The sequence below is a fragment of the Heterodontus francisci genome, chromosome 11, assembly GCF_036365525.1.
Source record: "Heterodontus francisci isolate sHetFra1 chromosome 11, sHetFra1.hap1, whole genome shotgun sequence".
Classification (NCBI taxonomy): domain Eukaryota; kingdom Metazoa; phylum Chordata; class Chondrichthyes; order Heterodontiformes; family Heterodontidae; genus Heterodontus; species Heterodontus francisci.
Window position 1 is genome coordinate 33,561,273 of NC_090381.1, and position 25,015 is coordinate 33,586,287.

Below are 25,015 nucleotides of genomic sequence, written 5' to 3' on the forward strand. Positions count from 1 at the left end.
CTTATTTGTTTACTTTATCCCGAGCTGTTAAATCTGCTCTATCGCTGGCTCTTCTGCCATTGTGCTCACTTATTGTTCCCGTGCTCCTGCTGTGAGCATGATGTAGGTTTTCCATCAGCACTTGACCACCCACGTTTCACACCAGCATATCCACCAGATTGCCCAGAGCAATGCTGCAAGAAATCCAAGGCATGGTGCTGTTGCATACAAGCAGCCATTCTCTGCTTATTTTTCAATAATATATTCAAAGATTTGTGGATGGTGCACGTTTCCTGTAAATGTTTTTTCTTATTCCTCTTGTCACAATTTTGAGTCATAACCATTTGCATCATGACTATGGTGTGACTGGTAGGTATCATGCTTGGATGTAATCTCTCATCCATTTAGTAAGCAGCTATATTTATTTAACTTTCAATTGTGGATAGTGCCGAAGGATGTTGTAGGGTACAGAGGGACATAGATAGGCTGCAGAGCTGGACTGAGAGATGGCAAATGGAGTTTAATGCGGAAAAGTGTGAGGTGATTCACTTTGAAAGGGATAACAGGAATGCAGAGTACTGGGCTAATGGGAAGATTCTTGGTAGTGTAGATGAACAGAGAGATCTTGGTGTCCAGGTACATAAATCCCTGAAAGTTGCCACCCAGGTTAATAGGGCTGTTAAGAAGGCATATGGTGCGTTAGCTTTTATTAGTAGGGGGATTGAGTTTTGGAGCCACGAGGTCATGCTGCAGCTGTACAAAACTCTGGTGAGACCGCACCTGGAGTATTGAGTGCAGTTCTGGTCACCGCATTATAGGAAGGATGTGGAAGCTTTGGAAAGGGTGCAGAGGAGATTTACTAGGATGTTGCCTGGTATGGAGGGAAGGTCTTACGAGGAAAGGCTGAGGGACTTGAGGTTGTTTTCGTTGGAGAGAAGGAGGAGGCGAGGTGACTTAATAGCGACATATAAGATAATCAGAGGGTTAGATAGGGTGGATAGTGAGAGTCTTTTTCCTCGGATGGTGATGGCAAACACGAGGGGACATAGCTTTAAGTTGAGGGGTGATAGATATAGGACAGATGTTAGAGGTAGTTTCTTTACTCAGAGAGTAGTAGGGGCGTGGAACACCCTGCCTGCAACAGTAGTAGACTCTCCAACTTTAAGGGCATTTAAGTGGTCATTGGATAGACATATGGATGAAAATGGAATAGTGTAGGTCAGATGGTTTCGCAGGTCGGCGCAACATCGAGGGCCGAAGGGCCTGTACTGCGCTGTAATGTTCTAATTCTAAACCATGGATACGTGGAGGCATTGCAACTACGACAAACTCCATCCATTCCTCAAGGTTGGGTTACAGGTACGTTTCACTTATTTTATATTTAGTTAAATTTAGTATATTTATGAATGACCTCTTATTTATCATCCGTAGGCCTGCAGCATGCCTTAGGCCTCTCCTCTTCCTTTCACCCCCACTGGGTTTCCAACCCAATGCTCCAAGTCACCATTGATACACGGGCCTACTCACCCATTTATCTTTACCACTGCCCTATCCCACCACCTACGTGGAGTTTCTCATTTCTGCCTCTCCACTTTAATTTTCCACATCACAGATTTGGTCCAGTTAATATTGGGCCCAGAAATGAGCACCGTTCCTGTCTGTCACATGGGCAGCCACCACACCGAGATAATGTGGCGGGCGGCCATTTTGCATACTGCAGACGTGGGCCTCCAACAATCATGTTGCCAATTACGGCATCACATGACTCCGGAGCAGGTGTTGGTGCCATATTTAAAAGTCTGCCAGCCCTGCATTCACTCCTGCCTTAGAATCAATGGCAGCTTTCATTTGATTGGTGAAAATGTTGCTGGACTGATTCCTGGATCCCCTAAACCCCGAAGAGAACAGCACAGGAACGCCGAGGCAAGACACGGACTGGCCCCACAGTTCAGTGATGCCTCCCTGCAGATTCTCCTCCAGGCTGCAAGGGAAAGGCGGGAGCTTCTCGACCCCAGCGATGACTAGAAGTGGTCCTCCTGCGTAACCAAGCGAGCCTGGACGGAGATCACAGAGGAGGTCCGCAGCCATGGGGTCACCCACCGGAACTAGGTGCAGTGCCAAAAAAGGCTCAATGACATCCTGCGTTCAGCCTCAGTGAGAGCTCCATACCACTCTCATTTTTGATGACTGCACGTGCATGAGGGGAGGCGGTGGCGCAGTGGTATTATCACTGGACTAGGAACCCTGAAACCCAGGGTCTTGTTCTGCGGACATGGGTTTGAATCTGACCATGGCAGAAGGTGGAATTTGAATTCAACTAATAAAAATATGGAATTAAAAAGCTAGTCCAATGAAACCATTGTCATTTGTTGTAAAAACCCATCTGGTTCACTAATGTCCTGCAGGGAAAGAAAGCTGCTGTCCTTACCTGATCTGGTCTACATGTGACTCCAGACGCATCGCAATGTAGTTGACTCTTACATGCCCTCGGAAAGGGCCGAGCAAACCACTCAGTTGTATCTAACCGCAACAAAGTCAATAAGGAATAAAACCAGACGGACCACCCGGCATCGACCCAGACACCGGAAACAACAATGGCAAAGCTAGCCCTGTCGACCCTGCAAAGTCCTTCTTACTAACATCTGGGGGCTTGTGCCAAAGTTGGGAGAGCTGTCCAACAGACTTGACAAGCTACAGCCTGACATAATCATACTCACAAAATCATACCTTAACAATAATCTCCCAGACACCACCATTGCCATCCTTGGGCATGTCCGTCATACCGTCAGGACAGACCCGGCACAGTGGTATACAGCCGGGAGGGAGTTTCCCTAGGAGTCCTCAACATTAACTCTGAACCCCATGAAGTCTCATGGCATCAGGTCAAACATGGGCAAGGAAACCTCCTGCTGATTACCACCTACTGCTAAATCAGTACTCCTCCATGTTGAGCAGCACTGAGGGTGGCAAGGGCACAGAATGTACTCTGGGTGGGGACTTCAATGTCCTTCACCAAGAGTGGCTCGGTAGCACCATGACTGACCGAGCTGGCCATGTCCTAAAGGACATAGCTGCTAGACTGGCTCTGCGGCAAGGGGTGAGGGAACCAACAAGAGGGAAAAATATACTTAAGCTTGTCCTCACCAATCTTCCTGCCACAGATGCACCTGTCCATGACAGTATTGATAGGCGTGACCACTGCACAGTCTTTGCGGAGACAAAGTACCGTCTTCACATTGCAGATACCCTCCATCATGTTGTGTGGCACTACCACCGTACTAAATGGGATAGATTTTGACCAGATCTCGCAATGCAAAACTGGGCATCCATGAGGTGCTGTGGGCCATCAGCAGCAGCAGAATTGTACTCAACCACAATCTGTAACCTTATGGCTTGACATAGTCCCCACTCTACCATTACCAAGCCAGGGGATGAACCCTGGCTCAATGAAGAGTGCAGGAGCAGTACCAGGCATACCTCAAAATGAGGTGTCAATCTGGTGAAGCTACAACCCAAGACTACTTGCATGCCAAACTGCGTAAGCAGCATGCGATAGACAGAGCTAAGCGATCCCACAACCAATGGATCAGATCTAAGCTCTGCAATCCTGCCACATCCAGCCATGAATGGTGGTAGACAATTAAACAACTAACTGGAGGAGGTGGCTCCACAAATATCCCCATCCTCAATGATGGGGGAGCCCAGCACATCAGTGCAAGAGATAAGACTGAAGCTTTTGCAGCGTTTGCAACAATCATCAGCCAGAAGTGCCGAGTTGATGATGCATCTCGGCCTCCTCCTGAAGTCCCCAGCATCACAGATGCCAGTCTTCAGCCAATTTGATTCACTCCACGTGATATCAAGAAACGACTGAAGGCACTGGATACTGCAAAGGCTATGGGCCCTGACAACTTTCCAGCAATAATATTGAATACCTGTGCTCCCCAACTAGCCACGCCCCTAGCCAAGCTGTTCCAGTACAGCTACAACACTGGTATCTACCCGGCAATGTGGAAAATTGCCCAGGTATGTCCTGTACACAAAAAGCAGGACAAATCCAACCCGGCCAATTACCGCCCCATCAGTCTACTCTCAATCATCAATAAAGTGATGGAAGGTGTCATCGACAGTGCGATCAAGCGGCACTTGCTTAGCAATAACCTGCTCACTGACGCTCAGTCTGGGTTCCGCCAGGGCCACTCAGCACCAGACCTCATTACAGCCTTGGTTCAAACTTGGACAAAAGAGCTGAACTCAAGAGGTGCGGTGAGAGTGACTGCCCTTGACATCAAGGCAGCATTTGACCGAGTATGGCATCAAGGAGCCCTAGCAAAACTGGAGTCAATGGGAATCAGGAGGAAAACTCTCCACTGGTTAGAGTCATACCTAGCGCAAAGGAAGATGGTTGTGGTTGTTGGGGGTCAATCATCTCAGCTCCAGGACATCACTGCAGGAGTTCCTCAGGGTCGTTTCCTCGGCGCAACCATCTTCAGCTGCTTCATCAATGACTTACCTTCAATCATAAGATCAGCCAGATAAATAATATGGCGACAAGAGCAGGTCAGAGGCTAGGAATCCTGCAGCGAGTAACTCACATCCTGACTCCCCAAAGCCTGTCCACCACCTACAAGGCACAAGTCAGGAGTGTGATGGAATACTCTCCACTTGCCTAGATGGGTGCAGCTCCAACAACACTCAAGAAGCTCGACACCATCCAGGACAAAGCAGCGCGCTTGATTGGCACCCCACCCACAAACATTCACTCCCTCCACCACCAACGGACAGTGGTAGCAGTGTGTACCATCGACAAGTTGCACTGCAGCAACGCGCCAAGATTCCTTCAACAGCACCTTCCAAACCCACGACCTCTACCACCTAGAAGGACAAGGGCAGCAGATGTATGGGAACACCACCACCACCGGCAAGTTCCCCTCCAAGTCACACACCATCCTGACTTGGAACTATATCGTCGTTCCTAGAAATCCTGGAACTCCCTTCCTAACAGCACTATGGGTGTACCTACCCCACATGGACTGCAGCAGTTCAAGAAGGCAGCTCACCACCACCTTCTCAAGGGCAATTGAGGATGGGCAGTAAATGCTGGGCCAGCCATTGTCGTCCACATCCCATGAATGAATAAGAAAAACTACGCAGGAAGGTGCACGACATGTGGAGGGTGGCACTACCACAGCGATGGAAGAGGGGGTAGGAATCACCTCATTTTGACAGATGCATGGCTGCATTTCAGTCACAGACCACCTTCCTTCATAGCTCAGCCCCATTTACTCCCTTGACAGCATGTGTCAGCATGAGATACACCAGATCCCCCAGCAGGGGATGAGGAGCCATTAGCAGAACTGTCCTGTTGATTCCTCTGCCAATCTCTACTATCCCCTCCTTCCCCTTGCAGGACAAGAGGGCACACAGCAGGAGGGAGACAGCCTGGACTGGTGGAGGAATTCCTGATCTTTGTCCTCTCACTGTAACCAAGGAAGAGTCCTTGGAATTGTTGGGGATCTCGGGCCATGCAATATCAGATGGAGAGACTGGAATCTCTGCGCAAGAGAGTGAGAATTAGCTTCCATTGACCCACATCACATATGGTTGGCATGACGAGATCTGAACAGCCTTACCCACACTTGTATGTGTTCTCTCATGCAGTTTGGCATGCGCAGGAGATTGCAACTGCAGGGCTCAACCATCAATCTCCGAGGAATAGGACCACTCAGAGGATGTACAGTCCCATGACTCTTCTGCAGCTTTCACCAGCGCAGATACTTTCACCTCAGTGGGTTTCCGCTCGGCTGTAGAATCAGGATCACAAGCTGGTGAGAGCACCACACATGCACCCAAGCAGCTGGCTGAGGCTGAAACAGCCGAGGTCACTGACAGTCAGAGGACTGTGGGTGGTCAGGCCCATGCTGAGCCCCAGGTTGATGATGTGTCTCTGGTGTCAACAGCACAGGGCATGCTGGAGTTGCAGAGTGAAGTAATGCAACATCTGGGTTAGATGCCAGAGGCAGTATGCAGCCATGAGTGAACGAGGGAGGAGTCCATCCGCAACATGAGTGCTGCCATGTCTCAGGCATGTGAGCGCATAGCTTCCTCCCTCGAGAGGCTGGCGACCTTCATGAAGAACCAGATCCCAGAAATGTGCGCAGACCTGCACATTTTCACCATGGCCATGAGCTCGATGCAGCAGTGGTAAGGAGAGAGAAGGAACAGGTGCTTGGAGACTTCTCCAGGTCCTCATCCTTCTCTGGTGAGCAGAGAAGTTCAAGTGAGCCTTGAAAGGGAGGAGGAGAGGCTGACCACATCTGGGGGCTCCTCTCAGGGTGGTCCGAGTGTGGACACTGGCTCCTCAGCGCCTCCACCAGTGAGGCATGCTCCAGCAACTGTGATGCCTTAGGAGAGTCCTGAACCAGTGCAGGACACCCACTGGCAGCCAGAGGCTGCCCGCCAAAGTCATCAAAGACCAAGGGGCATCCTGATCAACAGCCTGCCTCTAGCACAGCTGCTGTCGCAGAATCACACCACGTAGGAGCACTAGCAACTGTATTAAGAAAACCACCTAGCCACAATTGGGGGTTGATGGGTATAGAAAATATTGCATGTATTAATTAATTTAAAGTTCTTTTGTTTAAATCATTAATGATCATTGTCTGAGAAACATTTTCCATTGTGCTTTTATTGTGGGCTGCTGACTTTCCCCTTCCCCCTTAGTGCAATGTCAGTGTGACCACAGATCTCACTAATATATGTTACCCCATGGGCACTAGTGTGAATTGCAGCTGGTTGCAAGTCAGGGAACAATCTGCATGGCCTCTGGCACAAGGTCTTCACCATCCAGTGCTGCTTGCTCATCTCTCTCCTGTGCATCCTCCTCGTCTATGGATAAGTGTTGCTCAGGTATCTCATCCTCCTGCAAGGCCTCCCCCCTCTGGCAGTGCTAGATTGTGTAGAGCAAAGCAGACCACCACAATATGTGATACCCTCGCTGGGGGATACACAAGACCCTCGCTGGGGCAGGGCTGCTCCGGATTGATCAAGGCAGCGGAATCTCATCTCCAGCAGCCCAATGGTCTGCTTGATGGTCGCTCAGGTAGAGCCATGGCAGGTGTTATACCTCTCCTTTGCTGCAGTGCGAGGGTTTCTCACAGGCATCAGTATCCATGTCTTCCATGGGTAGCCCTTGTTCCCAAGAATCCATCCATGAAGGTGAACGGGGGTGGGGGGAGGCCTGAAAAGCTGTGGCACCTGGGACTGTTGAAGTATGTAGGTGTCGTGGCTGCTTCCCGGGAAGTGGACACATACCTGCAGGAAATGCCCCCGATGGTCGCAGACAAGTTGAATGTTGATTGAATGGAAGCCCTTCCTGTTGATGAATGTGGCTGGCTGGGCTGAAGGAGCCTTGATGGCCACATGCGTACAATCTATCACAGCTTGCACATGGAACAATCCAGTGATAGCCCTGAATCCGATGGCCCTCTCTGCCTGACTGTCAGGGTTGGTCTGGTAGCACACATAGTCACCAGCCCTCTTGAACAGGGTATTGGTCACCTCCTACCTCCTTGATGCAGCAGTGGGATCTGTCTGTGAGAACCCACACATGTCCCTGGTGGATCCCTGGAAAGATCCAGATGTGTAAAAGTTCAGTGCCACAGTGATCTTCAGGGCCACTGGCATAGGGCAACCCCCAATTCCCAGAGGTCGCAACTCGTCCTGCGGCAGGGGGCATGTAAGTCAGTGACATCCTCACTGGAGAGCCATAGTCTTTGTTGACAATGGTGCTCGGACATTTGGAGATAGCTGATTCGAGTCTGGCACAGATGGGCCCTTCTTGGCATGGTCAGCTGCTGTTGCTCTTGCGGTGGAGCTTCACAGGCAAGCGAAGCTGCCTCTTGACAACCCCCCCACCACTCCATTGGAGGCATTGTTTCACACCATGGGGTTCCAAATATACAGGGTGTGTGAGACCCATGTCAGATAACCAATGGGCCTGCAGATTACTGTCGATGAAGAGTCGATCCTGCCTTGGCAACTGAGCTTTTGACAATTCTCCCGGCAGATTCTCTGAAAGTTGATTCTCTCTTCCAGTAGGATGAGTGACCATACATCTCACACAACAGTTTGGTAACCTAATACAGACCCCCCGAAATCCATGCAAACCCCTTGCAGAGTCTCCTGGACCCCAAAACCCCTTGCAGAGCCTCCTTGACCCCAAAACCTCGCAGAGCCTCCTAGACCCCAAAACCTCTTGCACAGCCCCCAAGACCCCAAAACCCCTTGCAGAGTCTCCTAGACCCCAAAACCTCTTGCAGAGCCTCCTGGACCCCAAAACCTCTTGCAGAACCTCCAAGACCCCAAAACCTCTTGCACAGCCCCCAAGACCCCAAAACCCCTTGCAGAGTTTCCTAGACCCCAAAACCCCTTGCAGAGTCTCTTAAACCCCAAAACCTCTTGCAGAGCCTCCTGGACCCCAAAACCCCTTGCAGAGCCCTCAAGACCCCAAAACCCCTTGCAGAGTCTCCTAAACCCCAAAACCCCTTGCAGAGCCTCCTAGAACCCAAAACCTCTTGCACAGCCCCCCAAGATCCCAAAACCCCTTGTAGAGTGTACAGCAACACAGTCTGATAATGGCCTCTGAACCTTCCTCATCCACTATGTAGCAATGCTCAGGACTGCCTTACCGTCATGGTACTGAAACTTCTCTCCTTGATGTTGCCAAGTTTTAACGGTCATGACCCTGAAAGCACGTGAGTGCAAAGCTCACTGTCCACTAAATCAAGAGCCGACCATTAAATTGAGGATAATTGGATGAAAATGCATTAAAAACAACTGCTCAGCAATTTAAAATAGCTTCCCATCGCTTTGGGGCAGCAATGCTGCCTTTGTGCTTTCCCGCCACTGACAAAATCCAGGACTGACGTCATGACGCTGGATTTCCGGGCGGACTGCTCTGACACAATTCTCCGCCACCATTCCCGCTTTAAATGGCCACATTAAATTCTGCCCAATTGTATGCAGAGTGGCATCATAGCACCGCCTGCAACTATATCATGACAGTCAAGTGTTTACATATGAAATTAATCTTCTAAAATGTTGAGAGAGAAAGGATTGACAGAAATGTTAAGGTTGGTAGACAGGTTGATGGAAATTACTGTAAGTTGTTACAACCTGGTGAGGAAGTGTCTCAGGCTCTTCTCTTGCCCTTTTCCTGGTTTGGCTGTAACAGGGTTTAACTTTTAAAAACAGTGTTTTTAGCTTCCCCTCAGTGAGTTCTTGCTCACTGCTCTCTAATTGTAATTGTAAAGAAACCAATCAGACAGGCTTTCTCAGGTTTAAACAAGAAAGGTGTAAATTTATTAACCTTAACACTCTACCTCAGTTAAAATGACTAAAAGTACGCAACGCAACTATGCTAGCATGCATACACAATAAACACACACACAAAGAGATACAGAGGAGCAGAAAGAATTAAAGGGGGAAAGGTTTGAAGTAGTAGATGGAATTCAGTTACTGTTTTTGGTTTTGCTGTAAAGTCTTTGAAGTTAAGTCTTGCAGTTCTCGTTGGGGGCCAGTGAACACTTTCAAACTTGTTGCGCTGGTACCAGAAGGCTTCAGGGGTCTTCTGTCTTGATGCATAAGTTGCTTCTGTGGGTCCCTGGAACTTTGAGTGAGTGAGAGAGGGAGAGAGAGATCTTACTTCTCTTTGGTCTTCAAAATTGCAGTCTGTCAAAAACTGTACTGTGATGCACAGTTTTCAATCAATCAATCAATCCCCAGGTTGGCCAGCAAGTTAATCATGTGACCAGCTCTTTGTTTGACACTGCGTTGCCTGAGAGGGTTGTTGATTCTTCAAAGCTTACTAGAGACACTCAGTTGGCCGGGGGGGGGGGGGGGGGGGGGGAGGGGTGGGGGGGGCGGTTGCGGTGGAGTGCTGGCTCTTACATAAACAATGACGCTCAATGTCTTTTGATCATCACTGTTGACAAAACTCATTGAATCAGGGAGCACTCCCATTGTCTCTCTATTCAACTGTCTCTCAGAATGCAAATATGCAGCCATGTTTTCAGCCACTGCTTTGTGGTCCCTTTAAACAAGTTATGCCAATGTCCAGTAAGCATTCAAATACTGTTCTATATGATGAAATTAATATGTTTCCATTTGGCAGGTGTGGTTTCCGTCTCAAAGTGCTGACGAAATCATTACAAGGAATACCATTTGTGGACAGGAATTGAGCGTCATGCCCAAGATTTTTAATAATAAAAATAAATGGATAGTCAGTTAAAGAACCAGCTGTTCTCTCCATTCTTTCTTAAAGTCTGTTGGATTAAAACTTTGGCCAGAATTTTGCTTTGGGCCGGAGGCCCTGCCCACCGGCAGAAAAAGTTGCTGGTGAGTCCACCTCCACCAGGCCTGGAACCTATGCCATGATTTTACGTGGCGCAGGCCCTTAATTAGACTCGGGCAGGACTTCTGCCCCTCTGAGGCAAGAGGTCCCGCCTCCAAGAGTTGCCAGCCTATCAGTGGGCTGGCAGCTCTTCAGTCCCTGCAGCGATACTGGGGCGATGGCCACTGCTGGACTGCACCCAGCTAGGACTGGCAACATGGACGAGGCCCTGGAATGCAGGTAAGTGTGTGGGGCCTCGCCGGGGACAATCAAGTGGGCTCTGGCAAGGTGGGGAGGGGTCGCTCAAGAGAGGGAGGGGAGGTGCCACAATGGGGATTACACTTGAAAAATAATTCATTAGCTATAAAGCGCTTTGAGACGTCTGGTGGTCATGAAAAGTGTTATTATAAACATAAGTTTATCTTTTTTTGATGCAATTTTCAGACAGACCTGTAAATGTGTGAACAATGAGATGTGATTCTGTTTTTATTGTGTTGGGCTTCAGTATATTTTATATTATTCGGTAATTATTTTATATTTCAGGCTCTTTATGCTGCCTCCATCCATTGTTTGCCTGATTTTGGAAGGAGGTAGTTTAAATATTGTCATAAAGGTTTTATTTTTGTGTTAACATCTTGGACTTCTGCGTGTTTCAAAAAAAAAACTGAAAAAAAGGATGTTGCTCAGTGAAAGATACCTGCAAAAATAAATGGAAATCCAGCAATGTTTTGAAAGGAAGTTCAGAACAAAAAGTTGAACTTTATGGGTGTTTTGAAAGGAAGTTAAACTTGTAAAAGGACAGGAAGGTCAGCAGTTTCAAGGAAATCACAGGGATTTTGACCGTCCTTCAGAACAGCTTGAGTGATAAGGGGAGACACTGTGTCTGGACATGTGACCATGTTCAGGAAGGTGCTTTTTTCACTTTGGATACTTTAAATGCCTGTGACTTGGACAAAGAGCAGGCATTTTGAAATCTTTGCTTGACCTGCCTGGAGCCAGAAAGAAAAGACCAAAAAAGTGTTCCCTCTCTCTGTAAAGGAGACGCACATCTCTTGAAAAGGAATTGTGCATTTGAAAGGTAGCAGATTCCTGTTACCTCTGGTCTCTGAAGCATTTCTGCATCCAGTGAGATTTCTGCTGCCTCCTGAGTTCGAAGAAATCCTGAACTCTGAAGCGTTCTTCTACTTCTAGACTGCTGCTTCAAAACCCAAGCAGACCTGTTGCTACACCCCTGATAGAAGATCTATGTGATGCCTGCTACAATTAAATTGCCGTGAACACCTGCCCATCACAGACTGTTCATCAACCTCACCTGAAGAGACTTGGAATAGCATCCTACTATTCGACTTTGGGACACCTCACCGTACCAAAAACATCCTACCAGAACGTGAACCTCAATTATTTTTTATTATTTCTTCTATTCCTAAGAAACAGTTACAATCCAAAACTCCCATTTGAAACCAGTTAACCGTTTCATTTTGAATGTATGTGTGTGTGTGCATGAGGGTTAAGGGAATAAGGGATTTTTCTTCAATAGATTTATCTCATTCGTAGTTAAGACCTATTATTTCTTTTCTAATAAATAGTGGTGTTGTTATTGTTTAAAGAAACCTGGTTTGGTGTGCTTTATTCTGGGGAAAGAATACAGTGTTTAATTTGGCTAGTCTTCAGTAGGTGGGAAACTTTATTTGATATGCTCTGACCTGTGGAGTAGTGGGACTGAATTAACAGTGCATTAGTCCCGTCTTGATCGTAACAATATGCAAATTGGAGTTGTATGCAAGTTGTAGGACTTGGTTAACCCTTTTCACAGAACAAAACAGGAGTGCATAGCAGATACTCTGCTCACTTGTGGTGGTATAGCAGGTTAACCAGTGAACATTCAATGACATTTCTGGTGACCGCTGAAGAAAAGGCCCAAATTTTTTGGGGGAGAATTGTGGGGACAGAAGGAGCAGGAGTATTCTTTCAGGCTCTAGTAAAATAGTTCAGCCGCTTCCAGCCCACTCTAAACCCCTTCTGGGATAAACTCACCCCCACCACTCCCCTGACCCACCAACGTCACCTCTGCATTTTAGGACCCTGTTTGGTGCCCACAGATTGTCAGAGTTGCCCAGATGAAGGCCAAACCCAAAAATAGTTCTGGAGTCTGAACGGCGCCTTGGGATAGGCAGCATAGCCGTTCTGCCAACTTCACGTCTGTTTTGGGAAGAGATGTAAAATTACTGCTAACAGGTCCATCCTTTTCACTTATCCATCATCTCAGCATTTCCCTCAATCCCTTCTCTCCCCAGAAACATATCTGAATGACTTTTAACTCCAATGATATTGCCTGCTTCATGGTGTTACAATCAGGTGAGGAGGGGTCAAAAGGCTCCCCTCTTGTCCCTCTCCTTGTTTGACCTCAACAGGTTTATTTATTTTAAACAGTGGATGTGCTTACCAATTCAGTGAGTGTTTAACCCTCTATGTGTCAAAATCATAAAAGAACCAATTGGACAGGTTTTCTTGACTTTAAACAAGAAAGAAGTTAGTTTATGGTATTTAAAATCAAACCCCGATCTAAGTAAAATAAAACTATGCTCCAACTTACACATACACACACACACACACACACACACACACACACATGAGAATCACACACACACAAATTGGTTACAGAGTGAAGAAGAGTAGATTGGTTGGATTAGAGTCCAGAACAAATAAAAGAATATGCAGTCTGTGGAGTCTGGTAATTTAGTTGTCTTCCAATTGAACTCGTGGTCCTGAAGTTCCTGGTTGGTAGAGGTGGCCACCTGGTTCTGGGTTTTCTTGGAGACAGTGATGTAGATGGTTTTCTCCCTGGAGTCTCTGTCTGCAGCAATGATAGACTTGGATGTTTTGAAGCCTGCAGACAGGGTTTGAAACTTATAGTGTTACCGGGGGGAGAGAGACAGACAGACAGACCCACTTGGGTCCTGCACTGGTTAAAACTCAGATGCTTCTCTGATGTATCCAAAGGAAATTCCAAGGTTTCACACAGATGAAGAGACTGTCACATGATTGTCCCAGTGTATTCTGTTTTGCACTTTAATGAGATCCAAGTCTAAGAATTCCAATCTCTCTCAGGTCTATTGTTTCAGTGTTTAATCTTTGAGGTTTGTCTCTACAAGTGTTAATGTTCCAAGATGGCTTTGAATGTCTTGCGATATCAGGTAGCTCATTCAAACTGCTCAAGCCATTGTTCTGGATGAGGGTTATTCAGACATGCATCTCCACCTCAGTGCCTTGGAATGTGAGGTATTTTAATGCAAATTGTAGTGGCCATCTTAGTTGCTTTCTTTTTAAAAGTTAAATTTAGTTTTACAGCTTTCTTTTTTAGTAGTTTAAGTTTCCAACCACTGAATTAAAAATCATCATTCAGCATAGCACATGTTCATGACAGTGCTGTTATCTAACTTAATGTAGAGTTCATTGATGAATGCTTTTATTATCTTTTCCTACAGTATGTCTTTCCTTGATAATTTTACTGATGAAGAACTCAGGCAGAAGTTTACTGCCAACAAAGTCGATATTTCCGTTGCGATCAATAAAGTATTCCCCTTCCTCCACGGCCTTAAAGACAAACTGTTGATCACCGATGAAAAATTCAAAGTGAGTAATATCTTATTTGGGATCCTCAGGAAGGTTTGGCATGCTTAAAATACTGAGTGCAGTTTCGAGCACTCCATTGTAGATAGGGCATCAAAACCACAAAGTGTGTAGTGTGGTTGCATCAGGACGATGCCGAGCATGGCAAGGTACTGAGGAATTATGATGAGATACTGATAATATTTTCATTGGAGTGGAGGAGAATGAGAGATTAAATATTGATAAGGAAAGACCGTTTCCTCTGGTTGGGGAGTCGATGACAAAGGTCATCAACTTAAAGTTGCCACTATGAAAGCAAGGGGCGAGGTAAGGAGAAATTTCTTTACCCAGAGTGTTGTTTTGCTGGGAGCTTGGAATGCTTTGTAACCTAGAGTTGTAGAGTCGTTGAGGGAGAGACAGTTGCATCTTTTAAGGTAAGAATAGATTAAAATAGAACAAAATACTGTGGATGCTGGAAATCTGAAATAAAAACAGAAAGTGCTAGAAATACACAGCAGGTCTAGCAGCATCCGTGGAGAGAGAAAGAGTTAACGATTCAGGTCTGCGACCTTTCTGTTTTAAGAATAGATAGACATTTGTCAACAGAAGAAGATACAGGGTCATGAGGAGAGACCAGGGCAGTGGGATGAATTTTAGATTTGCTCCAGCAAAAAACCAGAACAGACACAATGGTCCAAATGGCCTCTTTCTCAGCTACAGCTTTCTTTGGGTTCTGTGGAATATTCTGTGTGTTCGATCTATTTGCTCATATTTTTCCCAAATGCTGTTTAATTTTGTCCTTAGGAGGTTGCACAGTTCATAATATTTTTGAACCAAGTTTTTTAAACTTTCTTGCACTAGACCCACCAAAATATTTTTGCAGCCTCACATGCCACTTTGGCATCCCACTCCAGACAATTTTCCTTTCACCACTCATCTTTCATTTTTCCTCTTTTCCTACCCTTTCTTACTCCTTTGTTTGCCTCTATCTCCTGGTTAAACTAGGGAACACTTTCCTCCACCCCAGTTCCTGCAGAGTTCAGCGGTAGATAGGTGGCAGAGGCTGGAGGTTCATGCTGGAGTTAAACACTTCACAGCATGAGCTGTTAGACATGAGAAGACTGAGCAGGGAAAGGGTTAATAACAGCTTTGGACATGTCATTTGGCTGCAGCATGATCATTTCTCCTCCCTCCCACCTCCCTTTACTCATATCTCAAAGGCTGTAATCCTCCTGGTTCACTGATATAATTTTAAAGATCTACAACAGGAATGCTGTTACTTCCCTGAGCAATCATTAGCTACATCACAACTTCAGCTCAGCTAAGCCTGAGGGAAAAGTGGGCTAGTTGATTGTGCAGTTTAACAATCTCTGATGGAATGAACACAATGAAGAGACATATGTGCTTGTCAGGAAGTCCTGTGGTGTGGTTTGGCCTTTACTGATGATATGAATAGGAAATCAAGTCAACAGCAGCATCGGGTATCTTTGACACTCACATTTCTGTGAACTAGTGTTGCATTTGACTTTACTGTTAAAATCAGAAGACAGCCACGAGCACTTTTTACCAACTTCATCCTCCTCTCTGGCAACTGTCTGTGGTTGAGCCAGACTGCTTGTAAACTTGGTGTCATAGTGACAGAGATGAGTTTCCGACCACATCTTTATTCTAGCACCAACACTGCCTGCTTCCACCTCTGTAACATCACTTGACTAAGCTCATCTGCTGCAGGAACCCTTCATGCCCTTGTTAACGTGAGACGTGACTATTCAAATGCTCAATGCATTGAGTTCATCAATTTTAGGTCAGAGCCTCTGCCCCTATTTTTTTGAATGGTAGCTGTTAATGATGATTCTGCAATAACCATTTACACCTCCACTATATCAATCTTTTGTTTCTTCGCTTGTCCTGTAACTATCTCTTTTTGCTTGACACCATCTTCTCTTTTGTAACTTAATCACTCCCGTCTTCCACCCAATCACAGACCTTCCCTTTTGTTCTCTCCCCTCCCCACTTTCCTGTCTCTGTACTTGCTTCAAAACCTGTCACATCACTAACTTTTCCCAATTCTGAAGAATGGATATGAACCAGAAATGTTACTCAGTGTCTTTCCCGACAATGCTGCATGATTTGGTGAATATTTCCAGCATTTTCTGTTTATATTTCAGATTTCCAGTAACTGCAGTATTTTGCTTTTGTGTTCTAATACACTCCTGGCTGGCCTCCCATCTTCCATGCTACATAAATTTGAGCTCTGCTATCCCGTTCACACATCACCTCTTTGCTCACTGACCTACATTGGCTCCCAATCCAGCAATGCTTCAATTTTAAAATTCTTACTCTGGTTTCAAATCCCGACATAGCCTCACCCCTCCCTTTCACTGTCGCTTCCTCCAGCCCTACCAGCCTTTGAGATCTCTGCGTTCTGCCAGTTCTGGCCTCTTGCACATCCCCGATTTTAATCACTCCACTGTTGGTGGCAATGCCTTCGGCTGCCTAAGCCCTTAGCTCTGGAATTCCCTTCCTAAACCTTTCAGGCTCTCTACTTCTGTGTCCTCCTTAAAAATACTCCTTAAAACCCACTATTTTGTGAAAACTTTTAGTCACTTGTTCTAATATCTGATAACACACATCATCCTGACTTGGGTCTGTATTGCCGTTGCTTCACTATCGCTGGGTCAAAAACCTGGAACTCCCTTCCTAACAACACTGTGGGTGTACCTACAGTGGTTCAAGAAGGCATCTCACCACCACCTTCTCAAGAGTAATTAGAGGTGGGCAATAAATGCTGGCCTAGCCAGCAACGCCCACATCTGATGAAAGAATAAAAAAAACTCCCTCTGTGTCGTGATGTCAAATTTTGTAACGTGCCTCAGGACATTTTGTTACATTAAATGGGGTATATAAGGGCCAGTTGTTGTTGTTGAGAAGATATTGCTGCTTGGCACAGAATAAAGGTCAACCTTCAGAATCCAATAAGACTATTTTCACTTCTGTCTTCTTGCAGCACCGAGTTTGTATCCCTCTATTTACTATTCACTGTGGTTTATAAGGTCACTCAGTCAGGAATCTGTCTATTTCTTGGCTGAGATTTGCAGTCTGCATTGACTATCATTAGAGATTATTCTCTCTACTATTTCAGTATGGATTAGTGTACTTTCATACTGTGCATCTTGGCCTAGGTTTTCTGACTGCAATGCTGTTACAGTGAATAGGTTACCATTGACCTTACTTTTGGAAAATCTAGGCCTTTGAGTCTTCCATGTCACCTGAAAAAAAGCTGCATAAATCTATTAATGCCCTACCCAGGTGGCAATCAGGATTATTATGAGAATTTACTTTTTAAATTCATGGGTCACTAACCATTGGTTAACAGAAAAACCAACATATATTTATATAACAGCTTTAATGTAATAAAATGTCCCAAGGAGCTTCACAGAAGCCTTAAAGCAAAATTTGGCATTAAGCCACATTAGGAGATATTAGTTTGGTCAGTTTTAAGTAGTGTCATAAAGGAGGAAAGAGGTAGAAAGGCAGAGCAGTTTAGGGAGAGACTTCCAGAGCATAAGGCCGAGGCATCTGAAGGCACCATCACCAATGCTAGAGCAATTAAAATCAGGGATGCTGAAGAGGCCAGAATTAGAGGAGCACAGATGTCTCAGAGGGTTGGGAGACTGGAGGAGATTATAGAGATAGGGAGGGGAGATGCCATGGAGGGATTTGAAAACAAGGGTGAGAATTTTAAAATCGAGGCATTGCTTAACCAGGAGCCAATGTAGATTAGCAATACTGGGGTAATGCGTGAATGGAAATTTGTGCAAGTTAGGATGTGGAAGAAGAGTTTGGATGACCTCAAATTTACTTAGGGTGGAGCGTGGGAGGTTGACCAGGAATGCATTGGAAGAGTCAAGTCTAGAGGTAACAAAGTCATGAATGAGTGTTTCATCAGCAGATGAACTGAGTTGGGGTGGAGCCAGGAGATGCTACGTAGGTGGAAATAGGCAACTTTAGCGATGGTGCGGATAGTTTATCTCTGGGTCAAATATGGCACCAAGGTTGCAAACAGTCTGGGTCTGCCACAAACAATTGGCAGAGAGAGGAATGGAATCAGTGGCTAGGCAACTTAGTTTATTACAGATACTGAAGACTTTGGTCTTCTCAATATATCAGACAAGCAGTCTGACAATTTAGAGAGCATGGAAGAGTTGAGATAGGTGGTGCTGAGTTAGAGCTGGGTGTTGTCAGCATATGTGTGGAAACTGACACTGTGTTTTTGGATGATGTTGCTGTGGGGCAGCATGTAGGTGAGAAATAGGAGTGGGCCATGGATAGATCCTTGGGGGACACCAGAGGTAACAGTACGGGAGCAGGAGGAGAAACCATTGCAAGTGATTCTCTGGTTACATTTAGATAAGAATGGAACCAGACAAGAGCAGTCCCATCCAGCTGGACGATAGTGGAGAGGCGTTGGAAGAGGATGGTGTGCTCAACTGTGTCAAAAGGCTGTAGACAGGTCGAGAAGGAATAGTTTAATTTTGTCACAGTCACATCGGATGTCATTTGTGATTTTGATGAGAACTATTTCGGTACAGTGGCAGGTGCAGAAAACTAATTGGTGAGATTCTAATGTGGAGTTTCAGGAAAGGTGGGCACAAATTTGGTGCTGTATGATTGCCTTTAAGAGTGATTTCCCTTTAAGAGCTTAGTATGCTAATGAGCTAAGTACCAGGATGTAGTCATGTGACTGGAAGTCAGAGTTGCAATTGTAACACCCAGAGTAAGGTTCTGTAAATAGTTTGCTCTGCACCGTATATAATAGTTTAGCTGTAATAAACCTGTTTGAGACCTTCAACCAACTGGACTCCACACATCTCATTTATGTTGCATCAGCCAACATAAAGAACTCATTACATTTGGGAGGTGACAACACATTCAAGGACTATAGAGAGAAAAGGAAGGTTGGAGATGGGTCGGTAGTTTACAAGGACAGAGGGGGTCAAGGGCTTGTTTTTTGAGGACAGGAGTGATAACGGCAGATTTGAAAGAGAAAGAACCGTTAACAACATCAGCTAACATGGGAGACGGGAAGGGAAGTTGGGTGTGTCATGGTCCTGTAGTTTTTTTTTCCCGGGAATATACGGTTTGCCTTTAAGGTTTGCAGAGGATCAGTATTGCTTTAAGAACCGACAAGCCTCAGGAGTTATAGAAAGGTGCATTTTCGGTTGCCGTTAGAAACAGCCATTTGGAGACTGCGATTCAAAGGCTGCATTCTCGTTACCATAGATACAGCCACTGGGAGTGAGTCTCATGCGATACATTTGTTTCAATTCAGTTTTGAACTGGTTTTTAGTTGAAGGCAGTTTGTTCTAACAGACAGACAGAGGAATAAAATAAAAGCAAAATACTGCAGATGCTGGAAATCAGAAATAAAAAAACAGACAGACAGAGGACATAGCTGTGGTGTCAGTACCTGGAAAAAAAGTTCTCATCCATTTAAACTGAAGGAAGATGATTTTAGTCTGTTTAATTATTATCTTTCAAAATTCTAAACCAAAAGTCAAGCCAAAACAGAGATCTCTGGTAATTTAAATTGAAGAAAGGGAAGTTAGACTGTGACAATCTTTTTTCCTTCAGAAACTCTAAAGTCAGATTGATTCTGTTGAAAGTGTTTGCAAGTTGTTAATTGTTGAGATTCGCTGGAGAAAGAAAGCAACATTCTGTGAGGACTCCAAGCAACATTGGACTGTAATTTGCAAGGATTCTAATTTTTTCTATTTTATATGTTGTTTATATCTTCATAGTGTTTAAGAATTTAGTTCGTCTCATTAAAGAGTTAATTTTTTGATCTAAAGACACCTGGTTAGCCTCATTTGGGGGTTAATAGATGGTACAATTTGGCGGGGTCTTTCTTTAATTTGGAAAGTTTTAAATGATATGTTAGGTGATCTGTGGAGTTACGGGATTGAATTATCAGTGCGTTTTTCCCACCACAATCAGAATCGTATATTTTGATTGGGGCTTTTGACTGGAACGGTCGGCCGTAACAGGTGGTCAGCTGTTTTTTGGGAATAGGGTCAAGAGAGCAGAAGGTTAAAGGCCAAAAAAGTTCACACAAAACTTGTTAAAGGATAAAAAAGGCCACAGACCAATTGTTAGAGAATAAAAGGTGGGAAGGTGTAAAGATAATAATGGCAAAGCTCATTGCCATCTCAGAAGTAACAAACTACTGTGATAAGCTGTTCAGTGAGAAGTAGCACTACTAAAGTAGCAGCAGATGTAATTGGTTTCAGGTTAGCAAAACCATTTACCCATCCTCTACGTACCTCCAATTTATAAATGTTTTAAGTTTCAAGCAGCCAGGTATATCACCAGTCAGCTTCCGATGACTGGAATGAATTGAGGATCCCATCAGCTTCTGATGCTTGGAAAGAGTTGAGAATGCCACGAACTCTGATGGTTGTAAGTCTCACAGGCAAACAAAGGCCAGTAATCGGTGCTCAGTGCATGTGTTTGACTCATGATGTTACTCGTTGGACTAACTGAACTGGGGTCGCTGCTATCTAGTCATTACAATAAGTGGTATGCTCCAGAATATCATGCACAAAACTAAAGTACAGGTTTCTCTTGTAGGAAATCTCAACAGTACGAAAGCAGATCAGTAAGGCTGTGTACTCGTTGTTGGAGTGGCTGGAAGAGAGAGATTCTTCAACCATTCGCAAGTTTTGGTGCAACTTGTTTCAAGACTATAACTTGCATGAGTATCCAAAGCTGTATCCCTTAAAGGCCAACTTGATTAAAGGTATGTTCATGAATGTATCTGGGTGAGATACATGAATGCACTTGTTGTCCTTACAAACAGCCAAGCAATCAATGATCCTTTCTCCAAGTTTCCCTCCGTCCCTATGGGAAGTAATGGCCAATACATAGTGCCTTAAACCTGTCAACCATGGTTCAGTGGCAGCACTGTTACCTTTGGGTCAGAAGATCATAGGTTCAAGCCCCACTATAGAGAATTGAGCACACAAGCTAGGCGGACTCTCCCTTGGAGCACAGAGGGAGTGCTGCACTATTGGAGGTGCCCATCTTTAGAATGAGACGTTAAACCAAGGCTCTGTCTGCCCATTAATTAGGTGGATATCTGAGATCCCTTGCACTATTTTGAAAAAGAACAAGAGAGTTTTCCCCAGTGTCCTAGCGAATGTTTACCTCCAATCAACATCACTAAAACTGATTCTCTGATCATTATCATATTGCTGTTTGTGGGAGCTTGCTGTGTGCAAATTGGCTGCTGTGTTTCCAACATTACAACAGTGACTACACTTCAAAAGTACTTAATTGGTTCGACAGTGCTTTGGGATATCCTGAGGTCATGAAAGGCACAATATAAATAAAAGTCTTTTTCCTTTTACTACCATATGAAAGCATTAGGCACTCCAATCTGTGGGAATTATGGGTACAATTGCAGCTCCTGAGATGCCTGATTGGAGGCAGTGATACGTCAGTGGGAGCGACTCAGGATTCTACCCCCCCCCCCCCTCCCCCCCCTAACCTTTGTTCTATGTCCCAATCCAAGGAGTGACAATTACAGAGTGTTGCACTCCTAACTCTCAGCCTGAGTTCCACATCCAGCCAGTGCTGGGACTTTCAGTTACCTTACTTGAGATGGGATACTTGGTTATTTCTGGCTGGAGTGTTTGATCTGGGCTCCCTGTAATTTCTCAGTGCCAGCAATAACGCACCAAGGAGTATACCTTATGGTGCTTCAAATGAGAAGCAGCACTGACATGGCCTCAGGTAGAATTATGTAGAATTTACAGCATTCCTTTCCAGCTGGCCTCCTTGTCTCGAGAGGCAATGTGTAAGCACCTGGAGGTGGTCAGTGGTTTGTGGAGCAGCGCCTGGAGTGGCTATAAAGGCCAATTCTAGACTGACTGACTCTTGCACAGGTGCTGCAGGTAAAGTTGGTTGTCGGAGCTGTAACACAGTTGGCTTTCTCCTCACACTGCTGTCTCTTTTCCTGCCAACTGCTGAGTCTCTTTGACTCACCTCTCCAGCCCCGCCTTTATAGCTGTCTGCCAGCTCTGGCGATCGCTGGCAACTGGCACCCACAACTTGTGGTCAATTGTCGCAAGACTTCATGTTGCATTTGCAAATGTCTTTTAAGCGGAGATATGGATGGCCGGTGGGTCTGGTATCAGTGAGGAGCTCACTGTACAATGCGTCCTTGGGGATCCTGCCATCTTCCACGTGGCTCACATGGCCAAGCCATCTCAAGCGCCGCTGGCTCGGTAGGGTTTACATGCTGGGGATGTTGGCTGCCTCGAGGACTTCTGCATTGGAGATATGGTCCTGCCACCTGATGCCAAGGATTCTACAGAAACAGCGAAGATGGAATGTGTTGAGATGTCGCTCTTGGCTGACATACGTTGCCATAGAGCAAGGTACTGAGGACACAGGCTTGAAACACTCAGACTTTTGTGTTCCATGTCAGTGCGCCATTTTCCCACACCCTCTTGGCCAGTCTGGACATAGCAGCAGATGCCTTTCCCATGCGCTTGTTGATTTCTGCATCGAGAGACAGGTTGCTGGTGATGGTTGAGCCTAGGTAGGTGAACTCTTGAACCACTTCTAGAGCGTGGTCGCCGATATTGATGGACGGAGCATTTCTGACGTCCTGTCACATGATGTTCGTTTTCTTGAAACTGATGGTTAGGCCAAATTCGTTGCAGGCAGCTGCAAGCCTGTCGATGAGTCTCTGCAGACACTCTTCTGTGTGGGATGTTAATGCAGCATCGTCAGCAAAGAGGAGTTCCCTGATGAGGACTTTCCGTACATTGGTCTTTGCTCTAAGACGGGCAAGGTTGAACAACCTGCCATCTGATCTTGTGTGGAGGAAAATTCCTTCTTCTGAAGACTTGAATGCATGTGAGAGCAGCAGGGAGAAGAAGATCCCAAACAGTGTAGGTGGGAGAATACAGCCCTGTTTCACACCATTCAGGATAGTAAAGGGGTCTGATGAGGCACCATTATGCTGAATTGTGCCTTTCATATTGTCATGGAACAAGGTGATGATGCTTAGTAGCTTTGGTGGATATCTGATCTTTGCTGACGAGGTCAAAGGCTTTGGTGAGATCTATGAAAGCAACGTAGAGGGGCATCCATTGTTCGCGGCATTTCTCCTGTAGCTGACAAAGGGAGAACAGCATGTCAATGGTGGATCTCTCTGCTCAAAAGCCGCACTGTGCCTCAGGGTAGACACGCTCAGTTAGCTTCTGGAGTCTGTTTAAAATGACTTGAGCGAAGACTTTCCTCACTATGCTGAGCAGGGAGATTCCACGGTATTTGTTGCAGTCACCGCGGTCACCCTTGTTCTTATAGTGGGTGATGATATTGGCATCGCGCATGTTCCGTGGTCCTGCTCTCTCATCCTAGCACATGCAAAGCAGTTAATGGAGTGCTGAGAGTATAGCAGGCTTGGCACACTTGATTATTTCAGGGGTAATGCCGTCCTTTCCAGGGGCTTTTCCGCTGGCTAGAGAATCAATGGCATTACTGAGTTCCGATTTTGTTGGCTGTTCATCCAGCTCGTCCATGACTGGCAGAGACTGGGCTGCATTGAGGGCAGTATCAGTGACATCATTTTCCCTGGAGTACGGCTCTAGGTAGTGTTCCACCCAGTGGTCCATTTGCTTGCGTTGGTCAGTGATTGTGTACCCTGATTTAGATTTGAGGGGGGCAATCTTCTTGATGGTTGGCCCAAAAGCTCTCTTAATACTGTCATACATTCCTCTGATGTTTCGGGTGTTGGAGGCCAGCTGACTACGACTGCATAGGTGTTGCCAGTAGTCATTTGCACAGCGCCTGGCTATTCTTTGCATGGTGCTTCTGGCAACTTTAAGTGCTAAGGACGTTAAATCACTGGGGGCTTTCGTGTAGTTGAGCAGTGCAGTGCACTTTGCAGCAAGGACAGGTTCCATCTCTTCAAAGTGAGATTGAAACCAGTCTGCGTTCTGCTTCTCACATTTGCCAAAGGGGTCATTGCTGAGTCATAGCTGGCGTCTCTGATGTGGGCCCACTTTGTCTCTGTATCCCCTGCCGGAGTGTTTTGAAAGGCTTTTTCAAGTGAATTGAGAAACTTTTGTGACAGTTGTGGGTAAGAAAATCTGTTAGTGTTGATGTGCGGGTGGCCATTCTGCTTGGAGTGATGTAACTTCTTTGGTTTGAGTTGAACTTTTGCTGCACACCAGGGAGTAGTTGGTGTCACTGTCCACACTGTGGAAGCTGCGTGTGATTTGAACACTGTTTATGGAGGCTCACCTTGTGACGATGAGGTCCAGCTGGTGCCAACGGCGTGATCTTGGGTGTCTCCATGAAACCTGCTGTCCATTCTCATTCATCCTTCCAATGCCATAGCGCCCAAGGCAGGAGGGCCATGAGTCACGGTCGGCCCCAACCCTGGCATTAAAATCCCCCTGCAGGAACAAATGTTCAGTATTAGGAATGCTACTAATGGTATTGAAACATAGAAACATAGAAAATAGGAGCAGGAGTAGGCCATTTGGCCCTTCGAGCCTGCTCCGCCATTCATTATGATCATGGCTGATCATCCAACTCAGTAGCCTGCTCCAGCTTTCGCCCCATACCCTTTGATCCCTTTAGACCCAAGAGCTATATCTAACTCCTTTTTGAAAACATATAATGTTTTGGACTCAACTGTTTTCTGTGGTAGTGAATTCCATAGGCTCACCATTCTCTGGGTGAAGAAATTTCTCCTTATCTTAAGGTTTACCCCATATCCTTAGACTATGACCCCTGGTTCTGGACTCCCCCAACATTGGGAACATCCTTCCTGTATCTACCCTGTCAAGTCCTGTTAGAATTTTATGGGTTTCTATGCGATCCCCCCTCACTCTTCTGAACTCCAGCGAATATAATCCTAACCGACTCAATCTCTCCTCATACGTCAGTCCCCCCATCCCAGGAATCAGTCTGGTAAACCTTCGCTGCACTCCCTGTATAGAAAGAACATCCTTC

General features: G+C 45.8%; 1 protein-coding gene across 3 annotated transcripts in view; it reads left to right on the top strand.

Moving 5' to 3' along the window:
• Positions 1 to 25,015, top strand: part of LOC137374835 (nuclear body protein SP140-like protein) — a 101,523-nt gene that overhangs the window by 13,136 nt on the left and 63,372 nt on the right. For all 3 annotated transcript variants that reach the window (XM_068041380.1, XM_068041379.1, XM_068041381.1), the window contains exons 2-3: positions 13,858 to 14,005; positions 20,612 to 20,780. In XM_068041380.1, the coding sequence (XP_067897481.1) occupies positions 13,859 to 14,005; positions 20,612 to 20,780 (316 nt within the window). In that variant the 5' untranslated portion in view covers position 13,858. The remainder of the gene's footprint in view (positions 1 to 13,857; positions 14,006 to 20,611; positions 20,781 to 25,015) is intronic.